This window comes from Nycticebus coucang, chromosome 10, assembly GCF_027406575.1.
Source record: "Nycticebus coucang isolate mNycCou1 chromosome 10, mNycCou1.pri, whole genome shotgun sequence".
Taxonomy (NCBI): domain Eukaryota; kingdom Metazoa; phylum Chordata; class Mammalia; order Primates; family Lorisidae; genus Nycticebus; species Nycticebus coucang.
Window position 1 is genome coordinate 27,975,662 of NC_069789.1, and position 23,457 is coordinate 27,999,118.

The 23,457-nt window shown below is 38.3% G+C and overlaps 1 protein-coding gene across 1 annotated transcript in view; it reads left to right on the forward strand.

Annotated features, from left to right (window-relative positions):
• Window positions 1-23,457, forward strand: part of DNAH14 (dynein axonemal heavy chain 14) — an 862,921-nt gene that overhangs the window by 9,496 nt on the left and 829,968 nt on the right. The window contains 1 exon segment of the mRNA XM_053607548.1: window positions 4,757-4,908. Within this exon segment, the coding sequence (XP_053463523.1) occupies window positions 4,757-4,908 (152 nt within the window).

Genomic DNA, 23,457 nt, shown 5'->3' on the forward strand with positions numbered 1-23,457 from the left:
GTTTACTTACTTATCTTCTTTTCTAATAAGAGTGAAAAGTAGGAGTTCTCTGACCTTTGTGGTATTTTTTTTCCCCACTCGGAAAGAGAGGACAGAAATGTAAGGCTAGAAAGAATAGAAGGATCAGTCAAAACAAGGACTTGTTGGTCATGTTAAAGATTTTTGTCATTATACTTTGAGGAGCCATGGAAAGGTTTTTTTTCGAATAAGACTATGGAATATTTTTATTTCAAAATATTATGGGAGTACAAATATTTTTGTTACATGGATCACTTTTATAATGCTTAAGTCATGGATATAAGTCTATCCATCACCCAGATAGTGTTCATTGTAGCCATTAGGTAGGTTTTCCCATCCACTCCTCCCCTTTGCCCCCTGCTTGATTTCCATTAAGTTTTACTTCCCTCTAAGCACATATGTGCTCTTCAGTTAGTTCGAATTTAATACTGAGTGCATGTGATGTTTGTTTTTACATTCCTTAGATACTTAGCATAATGGTCTCCAATTCCACCTAAATGGTTGCAAAAGACATTAATCATCCTTCTTCATGGCTGAGTAGTATTCCGTAGTATACATACACCATATTTTGTTAATCCACTAATGAATTGGTGGGCACTTAGGTTGATTCCACTGTGGGATGGACTGCAAATTAGTACAAACTCTGTGGAAAATAGTATATAATCAATATATACTGGTTAAAAAAAAGATAAATACAAGTCATGATGATCATGGAATTGCAGAAGTAAAACATGACTTGAGTATTACAAACTTAATACAGTTTTTTTTCCTCTCTTAAAATGAGTATATATATTTTTGGCACTCTCTATATTCCATAAAGAAGTTGAAATACGGACTTCAATCTGCTCCTTGATGATCTGTAAGCATCATTATAACAAACTAGGGGAGAGATGTTTAATTAAGTGAAAAGTATAAATATAGCATTGATCTAATAATAAATTTCAGTGTTTTTCATATTTTCCTGCTAATTATTAATTGGTACATATTTTAATCATATGTGTACATGTGTGTATATATATATTTTTTTTTTTTTTGATACAGAGTCTCACTTGGTCACCCTCAGTAGAGTGCCGTGGCATCATAGTTCACTGCAACCCCAAACTCTTGCCTCAGCCTCCCAAGTAGTTGGGACTCCAGGTGCCTGCCACAATGCCTGGCTGTTTTTACAGATGGGGTCTCGCTCTTGCTCAGGCTGGTCTTGAACCTGTGAGCTCAGGCAATACACTCAACACAGCCTGCCAGAGTACTAGGATTACAGGCATGAGCCACCGCACATAGCCTTAATCATATATATGTTTTGAGATCAACAGCTTGAAAATGCAACATTGGAAACAAAAGAGAATTGGGAGATCATTTGTGTAACACAGGGACAAAATTGCATTAGCTGAGCTGAACTTTTTTGCTTGAATTATTTACATAAATTTCTCTGTCACTAATATTTGAAACTCTTTCTGTGAGAAGCTATAATACTTAATGCAACAATCCTCAGGGTAAACTTCCATAATTATCACACAATCCTAAAGCAGGAGCATGGACAGGTTTTAAGCAAGGTGTTCACACAATCAGATTTCTGGTTTGAAAAGATCATTTTGGCTGTAGGTTAAAGAATAGGTTGTAGGAGATTAAGAATTGATGGAGGGAGACAAGTTAGGAGACTTAAGATATTCTGAAGGTAGAATTATCAATTATGATGATGGTTGGTGAGAGAGAGGGAGGTGTCAGAGATGATACTTAGCCATTTGGCCTGTTTAATATAATTAATGATGCCATTTGTGCAGATAGGAAGTCTTAAAAACAAGTCTTAACAGAGGGGATACTTAAGCTTTTGGCTTGATTAATATAATGAATGGTGCCATTCATGAAATAGGAAGTCTTATAAACAAGGTTAGGATTTATGGGGTCTGGAGGAGGAATCATGAGTTCAATTTTGTGCATGTTACATTTGGAGTACCTCTGGTATATCTGAATTGAATATATGTGTTGGGAACTCAGAGAAGTTGCAGTGAGACTGGGAGCAATTTGGAAATAATCATGTGAATAAAAGCTTAAGTCATGTCTATATGTGAAATCACCTGGGGAGAGTGTATAAATAAGGCAAGAGTAAAACAGGGCCAAGGAGCTATAGCAATTACAAGCCAGAAAAAGGAGGATGGCTGTGAAGGACAACTGGAATTGGTCAGAGTTAGGCCAAATAGGATGACAAAAAAGAATGAGTGTGGTGTGTTACAGAAGTCAATGAAAAGACTCTGTTAAAATGGAAGGAGTGATCTTTATCTTTACTTATCAAGAATACTGATAAATAAAATGAGGAACTAGAAAATGTCCATTAAATTTACTGACCTCAAGAATATGGTTACTTGAGTGCTGTTATGGCATTCCAAAGCCAGGCTGGATTGGATTAAGAAATGGATAATAAATCAGGAAATAGAAATGTGACTATATGTAACAATTCTGAGAAGTTTAGCAGGGAAGAAAGGCAAGATATATGCTGATACTGGAGGGAGTTGATTGAGGTAAGAAAAAAAAAGTAGGGGATTATTTAAGATGGGAACTACTTGGATGTGCCAAAGAAAAAGGAATAGTTAATTGGGCCGTGCCTGTGGCTCAAAGGGTTAGGGCGCTGACCCATATGCCAGAGGTGGTGGGTTCAAACCCAGCCCCGGGCCAAAAACTGCAAAAAAAAAGAATAGTTAGTGCATAGGCATAAAGAGATAGGATCTAAACCAAAGGCCGTGGATGAGAGGAAAGCCTTTACTAAGTCAGGAGGGCAAGAGGAAGAGATGCAATGGGTGCAAATGTCAGTTGTTTGGTTTAGCTGGCAATGGTAAGCTGAAGGAAGTTCCATCTGATGTTTTTGTGTTCCCTGGGAAGTAGACTTGGAGATAAGTTGTAGGAGAGGGGCTGGAAGGTAAAGGTTTAGAGATTTGAGGAGCATGAAGAAATCTGAAATAGTCATTAAAAAGGGAGAAGGGTAAGTTAATCAGACAAACAAAATCTTTGGTTTGTGATCCTTGTCCATTTGTGGTTAATTGAAATGAATCAAGGAAAAGGATAATTATTGGAGTGTTACCAATCCAATAGCGCTAGGATGTTACAGATGTAGGCACAGAGAACACATGGAGTTGGGCTCATCCAGGACTGGTATTTTGCCACACAGATGAGACAAAAAGGAAGCCCAAGTTTTGGATATTGACAGTATTAATAATGTGGAGAGATTATGGATTGTAAGAAAGTAAATGGACAGGAGACTGATGTGGTTAATCAATGGTATGTTGGTAGTATTAAGCAAGCTAGAAGAGTAGAAGGCAAGTGATTACAAATGCTATGATATAAGATTGGATGTGATTGGTTGAAGTAGATCAGAAATATGAGGACATCTACAGAATAGGGGAGAGTAGAATGTTCTCAGACAGGTCTTAATTCAGGAGCACTGAAATCATCACTTAGTAGAAGATTTAATATGGAGAAAATGAACCTTCCCTGGAGCCCCAGATAAATCGAGTGATCAGGCAATTAATACATGCCATAGAAGAGTGGAAGAGTGAAGAGCTTCAAAGGAGAAGGATATTTATTTCATTTCATTTCATTTTTACTTTTAAGGAGGGCAAGTTGTAATGATTTAGAAGTGGTTAATGGGGACAGGGAGGAAAACAAGCTCATTTTCAATCTTCAGGTATTTGGAGTGTGGAAGTATGAACAACCACTACTGGAAAGGAGTCCATGTCGTAGTGTCTAAAGAGAGTAACTAGGTTTCTATTAAGGCAAGGTGGTATGAAAAACTTGGAAGAGAGGTTAACAAGAAGAAATGTTTTCATAACTACCTCACACAAACTTTCCACAAAAGCCCAAATTTTTTCATTGTGATTTCCTGAACAGTCCTGTTGCTTTTGCATCTTTTTCTGATCTCTAGCCACCTTCCTTCTTACTATACCACAATTAAAAACCTTGCCATTTTTCAACATTTGATTCCTTGGAATAGAACAGTTGTGTGGTCTCCTCTGATTGTACAGTTTGGAAATTATCTCTCTCTCTGAATTAGGATTATTGGCTGAAATATAACTTATTGCTTGTACTATTTGTACTCTTTTTGTTTTGTTTCTGGTTATTGTGTCTTATCTCCTGTTAGATTGTAGTGCTATGTCCATTAAATAAATTAGAAGAACAAGTAAAATTTGTTTCCTAAAAGTCATATTTTTAATAATTTCCCCATTCTTCTACATGTTGAAGATCCACCAATTAGGCAAGCCATGGAAGAAATGAGAAATAGGCCCTTTGTTTCTTTTCTGCATTTATACTATACATCTATATATTTTCTTTGCTAAGTTATCAAATTACAGTTTAAAAAGGGCATTTTTCTGTATTTATTTCATATGAAGATTCATACTTTAAAGATTTAGTATAATAATAAAATTAATAACTTACATTTACCTTAGTAAGCATTTACTATGTGCTTTAAATGTATTCACTAATTTAATTATTATAACAACCCTATGACGTTCTTACTATGACAATTCTCATTTCAGAGTGAATAAAGTAAGTAAATCCCAGAATTATGAGTATCTAAGTTTATATCTAAGCTTGAATGCCAGGTGACTGAACTCAGAGCCTGAGCTCTTAACTACTGTATTATTCTGCCTTATATAATGATTGACTTTATTGCTTTGTATGTGGAATTACTATGGTATTATTGATAATTTATAGCTCATGTTAGTCTTTTAGTTAATAATGGTTTATTTTCAGATTACCTTAAAGAAAGTATACCTCAACAATGTATAGTTGCTCCAGAATCAGCTTTCCATAAGAAAAAAGGGAAATTAAAAGAAAAAAAGCTTTGCACTCAGGATCGTGCAAAAGTTAAGAAAGCCAGTATTGTGTCATATGATAAAACAGGTATGTGGTATCACTGACCCAGCTTGTTTAGAAAACACTAGACTTTTCCAAATTATTTTGTGCTTTGTGTGCTTTTGTTGGACACCAATTTTAGAAAAAACAGTCTTACTAAATTTTATGTGTTTGGTTGCTTAAAGAATTATTATAATTTTTAAATCCTTTTTCAAAAATCTAAAATGACATTGGATTAAAAAATTGGCAGACTATTCAAAGACTGTTCTTCTTTTATTAAAACATAACTGTGTACATTAATGCATTTATGGGGTACAATGTGCTGACTTTATATACAACTTGGAGTGCTTACATCAAACTGGTTAACATAGCCTTTGCCTAACTTAATTGTTGTGTTAAGACATTGATACTCTACTCTTAAGAGATTTCACATGTACTCTTGCAATATGCACCATAGGTGAGGTCCCATTGATTACCCTCTCTCTACACAGCCTCACTTCTCCCCTCCCTTCATCCTCCTCTTCCTTCTTTCATTCTGAGCTATAGTTGTGTTTTATCATTCATATGAAAGTGTGGGTGATTATATATAGGTTTCATAATAGTACTGAGTACGTTTGATACTTTTTCTTCCATTCTTGAGATAACTTTGCTAAGAAGAATATATTCCAGCTCCATCCATATAAGAGGTAAAGTTGGGAGGCGGAGCACGATGGCAGGTGGGACGGACGGGTAGCCACCTCTCCCAAGTCATCAGGTGAGAGGGAGGGAGCTCCGGATCTTTTCCCTGCATGGATTATTGGTGTGGATAGACAGCTGGAGACGCTCCGAGAATTGGTAGATTGCTGTACATGAGGTGTAATTTAAAATCATGGACTCTGTTGTAGAGATTTGCCCTGCCTGGCCATGCTGGCCGGCAGCCGCCCCCACTCATGGAGGACAGCAGTCTGCAATTCCTGGCAAACCCAATTGATGAACATTTATTCCTGAGCAGAGTTTGGTGACCAGAAAGGGGTGCTGCTCAGAGCCACAAGGGGCTAAGCAGCCTGATGGAAAATTGAAGGGAAGGGATCCCACCTGGGAAATAGACATTTTGAATTGTACAAAATGGTGGACACCTTCTCCCAGAACGATAGGAATGATTAAATAGACCGGACCATTCCTGGTGGGGAATATTGGTGTGGACTGGCAGTTCAGGCTATGCAGTGAACTGGCAGGTGGCTGGACTCAAAAGTCCAGCCTCAAAAGTGAGACTGAGCCACAAAAACTGAGGAAAAGGTCTCCACGGGCGCAGCAATGGGAGACGGCAGCAGCGGGAGCTGGCAGCAGCCAGCCCCTCCCCTACAGCCGATTACAGTTGCCATTTTGCAGGAGAACATGGGAGCAGAGTGGAAAGACATGTGAAGCATGAATTCCTGCACCAAGTTGGGAGGTTGGACAGGAGTGCTGTCTGGAACAGAGCAGCCGAGGTTGGACAACAATTAGGAAATAAACTTTTATAGAAATCCAAAATGGCTATCGGCCACATAGGGTGCTTACCATGCTATCATTGTAAACTGTGAATCAGGTATAAGTCTAGGAATTGCTCACAGCACCTCCTGATGGCCAGAAATTATATTGCATTATAAATATATTCCTACTAAAGTTGCCCCCACGTCCAACATATAGATGTATATTTCTATATATATACAAGAATAAAATTTTTGTGGCTGGTGACTTTTTTCTCTTTTTTTTACTCATCCTTTCTTGGAGGAGCTATTGTTAATTATTTTTTATTTTTTATATTTTTATTGTTATTTTTGCTATTTAATTTTTTTCTTTCTTCTTTTTTAACTTTTTTATGAACACCAATTTTTATTTCTCCTTCTTGCTTCCTGCTCTTCCTTTTTATGGTTTCTGAGAGTGTTTCCATCAGATTTTTAGAGGTTATTTTGTTTATTTGGTTTTTTGTTTGTTTGTTTTCACATTTTTTTCCCAATTATTTTATGATTATCATTATTTTTATTGTAGTTGGGTTTTGTTTTGTCTGTATGTCTATGTGTTTCTGATTGTTTGTGCATCTGTGGGCTTGTGTGTCTGGTAGCCTTTCTATCTGTTTATTTGCTCATTTGGTCTCAATGTGTTTGGTGTTTTGCTGAATCCTCAGGTTGACTATTTTCCCTAACCCCTAATTTTCACATTCACAAGAACAAGGGGCAATGGGGAACAATGGCTGATTGGAGCCAGCTCTCAATAGAAGCTCCAATCCAGAGGGAGAGATAACATCCAGAAAGAACCCAACAAAGCTGAAGGATGGAGATGAGATGAGAGATGAGATAGATAATTGCTCGTCTTCCTTGCTGAGGCAGGCTTTGACTCCAAAGAAACTATTTTCAGGTACAGATCTCATCCCAAAGAGGTTGTGTGGCTGTCCCCTACCCTAAAAGAGTTCCTTACTTACTGTGTGATCTCTACTGGTGAGTGATAAACTGAGGCTCTCCTTCCTCACCCCCCTGAAGGGAATTGCTGGAATTTGGGACTCCTTCTCAAGAGAGCCCCTGCTGTGAGTCCAGGAATTCCCTTGTCTGGCAGGAAATTTGAACAAATATTTTCCTTGCCACCTTGATCCATCAGTCTACCTACCCCACCCCCACCTTCTGGCCTGGCAGTCTAGAAGTCCAAGTCGTCCAGAATCCAAAATGTCTGCATTTCATGACTAGGATCAGGCATTGCATAGACGGTAGCAGTGCCGCTGTGCTGTGCCTGTGAATCCAGTAACTGCACAGAAAGACAGAGGGAAAGGTGAATGACCTGGCCCCCCAAAAAGGGTATCTCAGCAGTAGACAGAGGCTTGGGTTCCTGCACTGTGGGTGGAAGCTCGGAAACTGCTGAGGTGCATGAACCCAAAAGGAGGCAACTCCCACCCAACTTCAGCATTAGTATAGTAATCCTGCTGGAGTCTAACTCTGGAGAGTCATCTCCCAACTCTGTGGCCTGCCAGAGGGAACCAGACCACACTCTATACGGATTGCAGAGTTCCAGAAAAGCTGCAACAAAGGTGCAGTGGCTGAGGGATAAATTCTTTTGCTGTCTGGATATCCTTAGGTTTGGATTGAGCTCAGGTGGAACTTTCTTCACCTGACATTGACAGCTGAGGCAGGCAGACCTCAGGTTCCCTTGTTGGATGGTGGTAGACTGTGGTAACCATGAGGAGGCAAACCTCACTTTGACTCTGGAAGGCACATAGCCCTGGCACATTTGCTTATTGGACAGAACCCAGAGATTGGGTTAACAGAGACTGCCACTGGGAATACCAGAGACTGGGGCGACCAAGGTAGGGTGAAAGGCATCAATCCCTTGGCTCTAAACCTCCTATTGGATGAGCCTCTCTGACCCCTCAGAGTACCTGAGGCTCTCAAATCACACTTGACCTGCCAATATACCCCTAAAATCTAGTTGCTGGAGTCCTCTTGAAATCTCCAGCTAAAGAGTGGGAGCTGTCTGGGACAATTGGTCTGGAACTCTTGAACTGGACAAATTACCCGAGGACCCTCCAAGGTGGGACCATGGTTTTGCTATAATAGGAAGGTTTAATTGCCCTTTTCCAGATATTACCGGTGGGGGAAGCGATGTCCTAGTTGCTTGTATTTCACCAAAGCTGAAACTGCAACCTGAGTTACTGATTCACAAGGACTGGAGAGAGATCAGCTGAATAAAAGACAGAGTCACCTATCCCAACTACACCAAGAAGGCCTCTAGAGTCACAGACTGTAGTATTGTACCAGTCCTTTGCAAAATTGTACAGGAAAAGCTGCAGTCATCAGTCCCAGTTCCTAGGAGAAGGGCTGGTCAACCACAAATGTAGAAGGTTCCAGTCCAATTTCACCTTACCTGCTCATCTTGCTAAACACTGAAAAACAATCATGGGGCAGAATCAGAAGAAAAACTCTGGCAACATGAATAAACAGAACAGTTCAACTCCCCCAAGGAATGACAAAACAGCCAATCCAGAGGATTCCTTTCACAAACAGATAGCTGAAATGTCTGAAATCAAATTTAGTATTAGGATTGCAAACAAGATCAACAGAATGGAAGTAAAGATGGAGGTAAAAATTGTAGAATTAACTCATAAGATGTCTCAAGAATTCAATGAATTCAAAGACAAAATCACCAAAGATTTAGAAACATTGAGAAAAGAAGTTGCAGCCTTACATAACATGAGAAATTCAGTAGAATCCCTCAGTAACAGAATGTAACAGGCAGAAGAAGGGATTCCAACATCAAAGATAAAGCTTTTGAACGATCCCAAACATTCAAAGAGGAAGAGAAATGGAGAGCAAAAACAGATCATTCTCTCAGACAGCCTGGGATAACTCAAAGAAAATCAATATTCGCCTTATAGAGATTCCTGAAGGTGATGAAGTAGCTTCACAAGGCACAGAGGCCCTTCTTCATGAGATTATGAAAGAAAACTTTCCAGACATGCCAAGAGATCCTGAAATCCAGATAGCAGATAGTTTCAGAACCCCAGCATGACTCAAGTCGAATAAGACATACCCCAGGCACATCATAATTAACTTTACTAAAGTTAATATGAAGGAGAAAATCCTGAAAGCAGCCCAGACGTAAAAAAAAAAAAAAAAAAAAAAACATAACATACAAGGGGAAGAATATTAGAATGACTACTCATCTCTCTGCTGAAACCTTTGAAGCCAGAAGAGGGTGGTCATTGACTTCTAATCTCATAAAACAAAATGACTTTCAACCCAGGATCCTGTACCCAGCTACACTGAGTTTCATTTATGATGGAGAAATTAAATACTTCAATGACATTTATATGTTGAAGAAATTTGCCATAACTAAACCAGCTCTCCAGGATATCCTCAGACCTATTCTCCATAATGGCCAGTGAAACTCGCCACCACAAAAGTAAACTCACTTTGAAACTTTTGATCAAATTCCAAATTCCACAGTAGTGAAAGGATTAAAAATGTCCACTGCTCTTTTGAAAAACTTGATATCCAAATTTCTACCAAGCCTATCAATATTCTCAATTAATGTGAATGGATGAAATTGTCCTCTAAAGAGGCACAGGTGGCTGACTAGATACAAAAACTCAGACCAGATATCTGCTGCATACAAGAATCTCATCTTACTTTAAAAGATAAATATAGACTCAGGATGACGGGATGGTCATTTATATTCCAGGCAAATGGAAAACAGAAAAAAGCAGGCATTGCAATTTTATTCGCAGATACAATAGGCTTTAAACAAACAAAAGTAAGGAAAGATAAGGAGGGTCACTACATATTTGTTAAGGGCAAGACTCAATATGATGAGATTCCAATTATTAATATTTATGCACCCAACCTAAATACACCTCAATTTATAAGAGTAACTCTAACGGACATGAGCAACTTGATTACCTCGAGGTCCATAGTAGTTGGAGATTTTAACACCCTTTTAGTGGCATTGGATGGATCATCCAAAAAGAAGGTAAGCAAAGAAAATTTAAACTTAACCATCCAACAATTGAATTTAACAGATATTTACAGAACATTTTATCCTAACAAACTAAATACACATTCTTCTCATCAGCTCATGGAACATACTCCATAACTGATCACATCTCAGATCACAAATCTGACCTCAGCAATTTTAAAAGAATAGAAATTATTCCTTGCATCTTCGCAGACCATCATGGAATAAAAGTGGAACTCAGTAACAAAAAGAACCTGTGTACTCATATGAAAACATGGAAACTGAATAACATGCTGAATGATAGCTGGGTCATAGACGAGATTAAGAAGGAAATAAACAAATTTTTGGAACAAAATGACAATGAGGACACGAATTTTCAGAACCTCTGGGATACCATAAAAGCAGTCCTAAGAGGGAAATTTATAGCACTGCATGCCTTCCTCAAAAGAACAGAAAGAGAGGAAATTAACAAGTTAATGGGACATCTCAAGCAATTGGAAAGGAAGAACGTTCCAATCCCAAACCATGTAGAAGAAAAGAAATAACCAAAATTAGAGCAGAATTAAAAGAAATTGAAAACAGAAGAATTATACAACAACAGATCAATAAATCAAACAGTTAGTTTTTTGGAAAGGTCAATAAAATAGATAAACCTTTAGCTAACCTAACCAGGAAAAAAAGATGAAAATCTCTCATTTCATCAATCAGAAATGGTAAAGACTAAATAACAAGACTCCTCAGAAATTCAAACATCCTTAATGAATACTACAGGAAACTTTATTCTCAGAAATACGAAAACGTGAAGGAAATCAACAAATACTTGGAAGCATGCCACCTCCCAAGACTTGGCAAGAATGAGGTGGAAATGTTGAACCAGCCTATATCAAGTTCTGAAATAGCATCAACTATACAAAATCTCCCTAAAAAGAAGAGCCCAGGTCCAGATGGCTTCACCTTAGAATTCTACCAAACTTTTAAAGTGGAATTAGTACCTATATTTCTCAAATTTTTCCAAAATACAGAAAAAGAAGGAATACTACCCCAACACATTCTATGAAGCAAACATCATCTTGATCCCCAAGCCAGGAAAAGACTCAACAAGAAAACAAAATTATAGACCTATATCACTAATGAATATTGATGCAAAAATATTCAACAAGATTCTAGCAAACAGAATTCAGCAACACATCAAACAAATTATACACCATGACCAAGTGGTTTTTATCCCAGTGTCTCAAGGCTGGTTCAATATATGTAACTCTATAAATATAATTCAGCACATAAATAAATTTAAAAAAAGACCATATGATTCTCTCAATTGATGCAGAAAAAGCTTTTGATAATATCCAGCATCACTTCATGATCAGAACACTTAAGAAAATGTGTACAGAAGGGACATTTCTTAAACTAACAGAGACCATCTACAAACCTACAGCCAATATTGTATTGACTGGCATTAAATCGAAACCATTTCCACTCAGATCAGGAACCAGGCAAGGGTGTCCATTGTCTACATTGCTCTTTAACATTGCAATTGAAGTTTTAGCCATCGAAATTAAGGAGGAAAAGGTGACCAAGGGTATCCATATAGGGTCAGAGGAAATCAAACTTTCACTCTTTGCAGATGGTATGATTGTATATTTGGAAAACACCAGGGATTCTACTACAAAACTCTTAGAAATTATCAAGGAATACAGCAATGTCTCAGGATACAAAATCAATACCCATAAATCTGTAGCCTTTCTATATACCAACAATAGCCAAGCTGAACAAACAATCAAGGATGTATTCCATTTACAGTAAAGCCAAAGAACATGAAATATTTGGGAGTTTATCTGACAAAGAACGTGAGAGATCTCTATAAAGAGAACTATGAAACTCTAAGAAAAGAAATAGCTGAAGATGTTAACAAATGGAAAAACATAACATGCTCATGGCTCAGAAAAATCAACATTGTCAAAATGTCCATACTACCCAAAGTAATATGCAATTTTAATGCAATCCCTATTAAAGCTCCATTGTCATAATTTAAAGATCTCAAAAAAATAATATATCATTTTATATGGAATCAGAAAAAAACCTTGAATAGCCAAGACATTACTCAGAAATAAAAGCAAAGCAGGAGAAATTATACTACCAGACCTCAGATTATACTATAAATCAATAGTGATCAAAACAGCATGGTACTGGCACAAAAATAGAGAGGTAGATATATGGAACAGAATAGAGAACCAATAAATGAACCCAGCTACTTACCGTTATTTGATATTTGACAAGCCAATTGAAAACATTCAGTGGGGAAAAGATTCCCTATTTCACAAATGGTGCTGGGTGAACTGGTTGGCGACCTGTAGAAGACTGAAACTAGACCCACACCTTTCACCTTTAACTAATACAGACTCTCACTGGATTAAAGATTTAAACTTAAGGCATGAAACTATAAAAATACTAGAAGAATGCCCAGGGAAAACTCTTGAAGGAATTGGCCTGGGTGAATATTTTTTGAGGAGGACCCCCCAGGCAATTGAAGCTGCATCAAAAATACACTACTGGGACCTGATGAAACTAAAAAGTTTCTGCACAGCTAAGAACACTGTAAGTAGAGCAAGCTGACAGCTCTCAGAATGGGAGAAGATATTTGCAGGATATGCCTCCAACAAACGTTTAGTGACCAGAATCCACAGTGAACTCAAACGTATTAGCAAGAAAAGAACAAATGATCCCATTTCAGGCTGGGCTTGAAGAGAAACTTCTCTGAAGAAGACAGGCACACGGCCTATAGACACATGAAAAAATGCTCATCATCCTTAACCAACAGAGAAATACAAATCAAAACTACTTTGAGATATCATCTAACTCCAGTAATATTAGCTCACATCACAAAATCCCAAAACCAGAGATGTTGGCATGGATGTGGAGAAAAGGGACCACTTCTGCACTGCTGGTGGGAATGCAAACTAATACGGTCTTTTTGGAACGATGATTGGAGAATACTTGGAGATCTAAAAATAGATCTGCAATTTGATCCTATAATTCCTCTACTAGGTACATAACCAGAAGACCAAAAATCACACTATAACAAAGATGTTTGTAACAGAACGTTTATTACAGCCCAATTCATAATTGATAAGTCATGGAAAAAACCCATGTGCCCATCAACTTATGAATGGATCAACAAATTGTGGTATTTGTACACCATGGAATATTATGCAGCTGAAAAGAAAGATGGAGACTATTACCTCTTTCATATTTACAAGGATGAAGGTGGAAAATGTTCTTCTTAGCAATGTATCCAACAAATGGAAGAAAAAGAACCCAAGGTACTCAGCCCTAATATGAAACTAATTTATAGCTTTCATACAAAGGCTATAACCCAATCTCAGTTACAAGAATATTGAGAAGGGGGCAAGGGAGGGGTAGGGAGGGTGATTGGTGGGTCCACACCTAGGGTGCATCTTGGAAGGGTGCAGGTGAAGTTTACTAAGTGTAGAGTATAAGTGTTTGAACACAATAAGAAAATGCCATGAAGGCTATGTTAACCAGTTCGGTGAAAATATTTCAGACTGTGTATGGAACCAGCACATTGTACCTCATGATTGCATTATTGTACACAGCTATGATTTAATAAAAAAAAAAGAGGTAAAGTCTCCATTTTTAATGCTGCACAATATTTCGTGTTATACATATACCAAAATTTATTAATCCTTTACCTGAATGACTGTGTTCTTAATTAGCAATCTTTAAAGGCATTGTTTTAGAACTATAAATAAGATAAATTTGCAGTAAAACATGATGGTAGTAAAACTTGTTGGCATTGTTCTATTTTACAATTTTATGTCTCAAATCCTCAAATAGTTCCACTGAAAAAGATTTTCCTCTTCTGAAGTTTCCTATTTGTATTGTCTCTACACTTGAATTTTGTGTTTGTATTAATATTTTAAGTTTTATAGGAAAAGTCTCCTTTTCTAATTTCACTGAAATACCATGACAAAGGTGGATTGATCATAAAGCTATTGAAGCTTAAACTTTAGAGCCCCTCACTCACAGATGCTTCTTCCTTTTTAAAAAGAAATATCCTCAAAATTATAAATGCCTCACTACAAAACGTGCATAGACATAGTAGTCTCCTTCCCTTGAGTGTGGGTGGAACCTGTGACTGCTTCTAAGCAATAGAATACTGCAGATTGGAAAGGTGATGGGCTGTCACTGCTGTGATGATATTATGTTGTAGAAGATTCCCTATTGCTATCAGATTCATTCTAGTGTCTCTCTCACTCTCCTTTGTTGGCTTTGAAGAAACAAGCTTCTATGACTCCTATGGCCCCAGAAAAGAAATTCTGCTAATAACTTGAAGGGAGCTTCAAAGCAGATCTTTTCCCAGTACAGCCTCCAAATTAGAATCCAGCCCTATCCTCAGTTTCAGACATTGAAACTTAAAGCAGAGGATCCAGTTAAGCTGTATCAAGACTCCTGACCCACAGAAACTGTGAGATAATATGTGTTGTTTTAAGCCCTAAATTTGTAGTAATTTGTTATTTATCTGGAAGATTAATATGGTGACTTTTATTTCAATGGCACATGTTGCTACACATGAAGAATTCTTTATATATTGGCACATTGTTCTTTAGTGTTTTGAAATTGATATCCAGTATAAGAAAGGCCAACAATTCAGGCTTAATGACTGCCAGATAAATAAAACTCTAATCCTTTAAAGATGATATTTCTTTATTAGATCTCTTTATTTAGCTTCTATGAATTCATGAATACATAGATAGCTAAAGGTACATAGGATTTTTTTTCATGTTCTTAAAAAATTATGAAACATTAAAGATATAAAAAGTTCAAGAAAATAGTTCACACACAGTGGCTTATAACTTAATCTCAGGACTTTGGGTGGCCAAAGTAGAAGGATCACTTGACCCCAGGAATGGGAGGTTAAAGTGAGCCATGATCATGCCACTGCACTACAGACTGCTCAACAGACTTGTCTCTAATTTTTTTTAATCATGTATTCACTAATGTTAACATATTGTCATTTTTCAAAAAGGAAGTTATAGTAGGCAGAATTATAAGATATCCTCTAGTATTCCTGTGTTCTGATTCCTAACGTTTAAATGAAGGCAGAGCCTGTGAATTTGATTGAATATCATTCCCATGCTTTTATGTTATGTTGTATGACAAAAGCATTTTTACAGATATATTTAAGGCCCTTAATCAGTTGAGTTTGAGTTAATCAAAAGAGAGATTATCCTGGGTAATTATGACCTAATCAGATAAGCCCTTGATGAGACCAGAAGCAATAGCAGAGGCCTTCCCATTGCCTTTGAATGATCTACTGCCACACTGTGAATGGGGCCACATGGCAAGGACCCATAAGTGGTTAAAAGTAACTGATAATAGTACCTGGCCAACAGCTAGCAAAAAAAAAAAAAAAAAAAAAAAACCACCACATGGGGACCTGAGTCATATAGCCACAAGGAAATGAATTCCACCCAAAACCCTAGGAGTAGCCTAGCCTTCAAATAAGAATATAGGCAGCTGACATTTTTATTTCAGCCCTGGAAGACCCTGAGTAGGGGACCTAGCTAAAATTTGCCAGATTCATGACCGGAGGAAAAAGTGAGATAATAAATTTAGGGTGTTTGATGACACTAAGTGTATAATTTGTTACACAGCAATGTTACATACTTATTGAACTGTAACATTACAGAGCAGCTAAAGCCATTCTCCACCATTCCCTCTCCCTGTTCTCTTTCCTAGAGGTTACTGTTAAGAGTCAGATAACAACTATCCTGAAACTGGTGACTATCTGTTCCATTTATGGTTTTATACTTTTTCTTTCTTTTTTTTACATTTCTTCAGTTTTTATTCATCATTCTTAGAATCATTTTTCAGACCCAGTCTTTAGACTACCGTAAATATAAACTGGAAATATTTTTCAAGCCCTTGGACAGAGGGGTTATGGTATGTCTTTATGAGTCACACCTTTTACTTGGTCCATGGCATTGTCAGGAATAAGCCTCGTTATAAATCTAAGATTAAGACCTCTAGCAGAAGCTTTGGAGGTAGTTCATGAGGAATATCAGTAGTTTCCATTGAGACAACCTCAAAAGAGGTTGTTTACTTTTTTCCCCAAATTTAGGCTTGGGTTAATATTGGGATAATATTTCGACTGGCAAAGGAGGCTCAGCAAAATTTCAAAGAACAAAGTCTTTAGTATGGTAAGAATTTTCCAAGATGTCACTTTCCCAATTTTCAAGGCCCCACTACTTTATGATTGATTTTCTATTGATCTTTTTTTAACTCTTTTTTTATTATTAAATCATAGCTGTGTACGATAATGCAATCATGAGATACAATGTGCCAGTCCCATATACAGTCTGAAATATTTTCACTGAAATGGTTAACATAGCCTTCATGGCATTTTCTTAATTATTGTGTTCAAACCCTTTTACTCTACACTCAGTCTCAGCTTTGGTGTAATATAAGCAACTAGGACGTCCCTTCCCCCACCAGTAATATCTGGAAGAGGACAATCAAGCCTTCCAATTACAGTAAAACCAGGGTCCCACCTTGGAGGGTCCTCGGGTAATTTGTCCAGTTCAAGAGTTCCAGACCAGTTGTCCAAAATAGCCCCACTCTCTAGCTGGAGAGTTCAAGATGACTCCAGTAACTAGATGTTAGGGGTCTGTTGGCAGCTTAAGTGTGATTTGAGCACCTCTGGTGCTCTGAGGGGCTAGAGGGGCCTGTCCAGTAGGAGATTTAGAGCCAGGGGGTTGATGCCTCTTACCCCACCTTGGTCATCCTTCACAACCGAACTTTGGTCACCCCAGTCTCTAGTATTCCCACCAGCAGTCTCTGTTAACCCAGTCTCTGGGGCTCTGTTCTGTCCAATAAACAAATGTGCCAGTTCTATGTGCCTGCCAGAGTCAACATGAGGTGTAGTTGCCTCCTCCTCATGGTTACCACAGTCTACCACCATCCAGCAGGGGAAGCTGAGGTCTGCCTGCTTCAGGTGCTCAATGGCATGTGAAGAAAGTTCCACCTAAGCTCAGTCCAAACCTGAGGATATCCAGACAGCAAAAGAATTTCTTCCTCAGCCACTGCACCTTTGTTGCTGCTGTTCTGGAGCTCTGGAATCCCTATAGGGTGAGGTCTTGTTCCTTCTGGCAGGCCACAGAGTTGGGGAGATGACTCTCTGGAGTTAGACTCCAGCAGGATTACTCTACTAATGCTGAAGTTGGGCAGGAGGTGCTTCCTCTTGGGTTTGTGCACCTAAGCAGTTTTCGAGCTTCCACCTGCAATGCAGGAACCCAAGCCTCTGTCTACTGCTAAGATACCCTTTTTGGGGGGCCAGGTCATTCACCTTTCCCTCTGTCTTTCTGTGCAGTTACTGGATTCACAGGTACAGCACAGCTGTACTGCTACCATCTATGCAATGCCTGATCCTAGCCAAGAAATGCAGACATTCTGGATTCTGGAGGAGTTGGACTTCTAGACTGCCAGGCAGGGATGGGGTGGGGGCATGGTGGGTAGGCTGAAGGATCAAGGTGGCAAGAAAATATTTGTTCAAATTTCCTGCCAGACAAGGGAATTCCTTGAATCACCGCAGGGGCTCTCTGGAGAAGGAGTCCCAACTTCCAGCAATTCCCTTCGGTGGGGTGAGGAAGAGAGCCTCAGTTTATCGCTCACCAGTAGAGATCACACAGAAATCAAGCAACTCTTTAGGGGAGGGGATGGCCACACTACCTCTTTGGGATGAGGTCTGTACCTGAAAATAGTTTCTTTGGAGTCGAAGCTTGCCTCAGCAGGGAAGACAAGCAATTATCTATCTCATGTCTCAGCTCGGCTTCCCTCCTTCAGCTTTGTTAGGTTCTTTCTGGTCATTATCTCTCCCTCCAGACTGGAGCTTCTATTGAGAGGTGGCTCCAATCAGAAGTCATTCATTGTTCCCCCTTGTTCTTGTTGAATGTGAAAATTGGGGTTAGGGAAAATAGCCAACCTGAGGATTTAGCAAAACACCAAACACATTGAGACCAAATGAGCAAACAGATAGAAAGGCTACCAGACACACAAGCCCAGAGATGCACGAGCAATCATAAACACATAGACACAAAGACAATGAAAAAAAAAAAAAACTACAACAAAAATAGTGATAATCATAAAATAATTGAAAAAAAGGGAAAAAACAAACAAAACAAATGAATGAAAATAACCCTCTAAAAATCTGATGTAATCACTCTCGGAAACCATAAGAAGGGAAAAAGAAAAAGAGAGAAGGGAAAAAAAAGTGGTGCTCATAAAAAAGTTCAAAACGAAGAAAGAAAAAATTAAAAATAGAAAAAAATTAAAAAATAAAAAATCAACAGTAGCTCCTCCAAGAAAATAATGAGAGAAAAAAAAAGGCACCAACCACAAAAATATTATTCTTATATGTATATACAAATGTACATCTTATATGTATGACATAGGGATCAACTTTCATAGGAATATATTTATAATGTAATATACTTTGTGGACACCAGGTGGCGCTGTGAGCGGTTCCCCGGCTTATACCTGATTCACAGTTTACATTGTTACCACAGTAACCACCCTACCTGGCCCATCGCCATTTTGGAGTTTCTATAAAGTTTGTTTCCTAATTGTTGTCCAACCTCGGCTGCTCTGTTCCGGAGCTCCTATCTGACCTCCCAACTCAGTGCAGGAGTCCACACTTCACAAATCCTTCCACTCTCCCGCAAACTGGCAACTGGAATCATCTGTGGGGGAGGGGCTGGCTGCCGCTGGCTTCTGTTGCAGCCGTCTCCCGCCACTGCGGTGCTCGGAGACCTTTTCCTCAGTTTTGTGGCTCAGAGTCTCACTTTTGATTCTGGACTTTTGAGTCCAGCCACCTGCCGGTTCACCGCACAGCCTGAACTGCCAGCCCACACCAATATTCCTTGCCAGGAATGGTCTGGTCTATTTAATCACTCCTGTTGTTCTGGGAGAAGGTATCCACCATTTCGGACAATTCAAAATGTGTTTCCCAGGCGGGATCCCTTCCCTTCAATTTTCCATCAGGCTGCTTAACCCCTTGTGGCTCTGAATGGCACCCCTTTCTGGTCACCAAACTTGGCTCAGGAATAAATTTTCATCAATTGGGTTTTGCCAGGAATTGCGAACTGCTGTCCTTCATGAGGGAGGGGCCAGCAACTGGCCAGTTTGGCCAGGCAGGCAAAATCTCTACAACAGAGTCCTTGGTTTTAAATTACACCTCATATACAGCAATCTGTATGCCAATTAGCTACATGTCTCCACCTGTCTGTCCACACCAATAATCCATGTGGGGAAAAGATCCAGAGCCCCCTCCTTCTCACCTGATGACTTGGGAGAGGTGGGCTACATGTCCATCCCATTCACCATCATGCTCCGACTTCCTATACTTTTTCTACATTTACATTTACCCATTGTAGTTTTTAAAAATTTGTCCAAATTCTTTGCCACTTCTTCCCCCAAAATGTGGAGTCTTAATTTCCCTCTTTAAAGGGAGAGAAGAGCCAAACTTAATGACTTAGTTCTAACAAGCAATATGGTGAAAGTGACAGAGTGTAACTTCTAAGACTCAGTCATAAAAGGTATAGCAGCAGCATCTCTTACCTTCTTTCTTGGATCATTCTCTCCAATGGAAGCTAGCTGTCACCTCCTGAAGATACTTAACCAGCCCTAGGGAGAAGTCCATGTGGTGAAGAATGGAGGCCTCCTGCTAATAACCATGTGTGTTAGCTATCCAGGAAGGTGACCCATTTGAGCCTTCAGCTGATTGCAGCCCTGGCAAACATTTTGACTGCAACCTCATGAGAAACTCTGAGTCAGAACCACTTACCAAAGCCTCTCTGAATTTCTAATCCATAGAAACTGTGAAATAATATTTATTGTTTTAGACCTCAGAGTTTTAGGACAGCTAGATAAACAGCCACAGATAACTAATACTTCTCCTAAATTGGCATTTTATTGTGTATACAGAAGCTCACACACAATATTGATATAGCTACAGATATAGAAGAACACATACTGTGATTTCATTTACATAAAGAAAAAAATAGACAAAATGTAGCAGCCCATATAGCCTATGGCTAGGAGGAGTGAGAGTTATAAGAAACACCTGTATAGCTCAATAAGAGAACACCTTGGTGGAAAGGGCATAGAGAGGGATTTAGCTCTAACAGGCATGAGAGCTCACAAGATGACAGCAGTGGTGAATTGGCAGTCTCTACATCTGTGGCGTTCAGAGGCATGAGATCAGCCATATATTAGGTTGGAGGAGAAGGCAGTCAGGAGCATGCGCATTCTATCACAGACTTGCCTACTTTGACTCTGTCTCCTCTTCTGCCTGCAGAATGCCAGCACCATTCTCTCTGCTGAAGATTATCAAGCTGTGCTAAAGACTAAGATCTATCTATTCTAAGACTGCTTTACCCCCTCTAAGTCTCTCTCTCTCTCTCTCTTTCTCTCTCTTCCCCCAGCTAAACTAGATACCTAACAGAACTAACAGATACCTAGGTGCTAAACTAGGCACCTAACAGACCTGAGCAAGGTAACTTAGCAGTCTGCATCAGGAACCTAGTTAAACCGGGCGAAGACCTGGCCAGTCCTGGGCCCTAGTAAGTGGTGTCAGGAATGAGATGTGACAACAAAACTCATCTCTCATCTTAGAAATCAATATAGTCATCACTTGTGGGAATGGGGTGAAGTGGGAATGGTAACTGGAAGGGTTTTTTTTGTTTGTTTGTTTTTTAACATAATTTTATTTTTATTTTTTATTAAGTCTATTGTTCATAGATCATAATAGACTTCAGGAATGCTAGGATTGATTGTTTTTTTTCTGTCTTGATTCATGTACTGATTGCAGGAGTATGTTAAATTTTAAAATTCATTAAACTATGAGCATACTAGTTGCTGCGTATATATATTTATGCTTCAATAAAAGTTTAATATGTATGCATACATGTCATTTTATTGTATCCTATTGCAACCTGCTGTTCTTTTCATATTCATCCATGTTGATGGATTCATTTGGAATTAACTCACTCTTTTTAGATGACATCTTGTCTAATTTTCCCTCTTTTGCTTTTCATCCATCTAAATCCTTACATTGTTTAAAGTCTCTTTATTTAAGATTAATGCAGCACTTACTAACAGTATTACTCATTTGATGATTCACATATTATCTTTCATTACAAGGATATTCACATTATAAAATAATATGCTCGTTATATTGTAAATTCCCAATCAGCAGAAACTCTGTTTTAAAATTTTAAAGGAAAGTATTTGTTTTTATCCTGAGGAAGTGGATATGTAGTTTTACCCTTAGCTGCCAGAACTCTTCTTTAATATTGCCTTCACTCTATCCCTCACCCCTGCTGAAAATTCTATCATATAGTATTGCTTCCTCATAAAATTATAAAGTGAGAGATCTGGAAGCTTAGCCTCAACATTCATTGATGAGGTTTTATTGTAGCTATTAACAAAAGATTTGTATTGTGTTAAAACGGACAAAATTAATTCGGTCTTTATTGTGCTACCTATTCTTGTTTATGATTTTTCTCTAGATGTCTGCCTCTTGAACTTTGTGAATTTTTGACCTTGCCCTTCATACCTGTTTTCTTAACTCAGCGTGAAAACAGGATGTGCACCAGTCTTCTCATATTTCTTAAAGAATGTGGCAGGCACCTGTAGTCCCAGCTACTCAGGAAGCTGAGGCAAGAGAATACCTTGAGCCCCCAAGAGGTTGAGGTTACTGTGAAACATGACACCATGGCACTTTACCAGGGGTGAAAAAGTGAGACTCTGTCTCAGAAAAAAAAAAAGAAAAAACAGAAAAGAATGGTTATCTTGGATCAGACCCATACACTCAGCATTCTAGGGAGGTGTATCACCCTCTAATGTTAAGTACATAATGTATTGCTTGTTTTTAGTGAATACTCATAATTCTGTCATGAATTAAACTCTTTTTTAGAAAATTGTATTTTTGTAGCTTTTTGGAAGATGTGTGTTCCTAACTATTTATTCTGAAGATGTATTCTTTGTTTTATTTGCCCTAAATTGCTTCTGTTTCCCAGCAGTCTTTATTAAATCTGTTAAACCTGCCAAATCATCAAAAACGAATGTGCTAATTTATACTTTTATAATATTGCACAAGAGAAATATTATTGTCAACATTTTCTGTTTCACAATTTTTATACATTAAAAAATTATTTTATTTATTTATTACAATTAATAGGGTATAAATGATTACATTACAGTAATACAGTTTTCATTTGTTAGGTAAAGTTCCTGTTGTAGTTGTGTCCCACCTAGGAGGTGTGCCATATACTCTTACATTGTACATTTTAGCTGGGAGCACACCAATTTCTCTCCCTCCTCTCATCTACCCTCCTCTCTTGTTCCTCTTATCCCCAGCTTGAATTGAGTTTTTCTCTTGTGTAGGCATGTATTAGTTCATCTACTGGCTTCATATTAGTATTGAGTACACTGGATACTTACTTTTCCATTGTTGTGATACTTTACCAAGAAGAATGTGTTTCATCTCCATCCAGGTTACTATAAAAAAGATGTAAAGTCTCCATCTTTTTTATGGCTAAGTAGTATTTCATGGTATACATATACCACAGTTTATTAATCCATTAATGGGTTAATCAGCACTTCAGTTGTTTCCACATCTTGGTGTTGTAAATTGAACTGTGATAAACAATCTTGTGCAAATGTCCTTATGATAATTTTTTTTTCCTTCTGGATGGATGCCTAGTAATGGGAATGAAGGATCAAATGGAAAGTCTATATTGAGTTCTTTGATGATTTTCCATACTTCTTTCCAAAGAGGCTATATTAGTTTGCACTCTCACTGACAGTGTAAAAATGTTACTTTCTCTTCACATTTGCACCAGCATCTGCAGCTTTGGGACTTTTTGATGTGGGCCATTCTCACTGGTTTTGATTTGCATTTCTCTGATGATTAGGAACTATGAGCATTTTTTTTGTATGTTTGTTAGCCATCTGTCTGTCTTCCTCAGAAAAGTTTCTGTTCATGTCTCTTCTTCAGTGATAGATGTTTGCTATCTTTTTTTGTTGATTAATTTGGGTTCTCTGTAGATTCTAGTTATC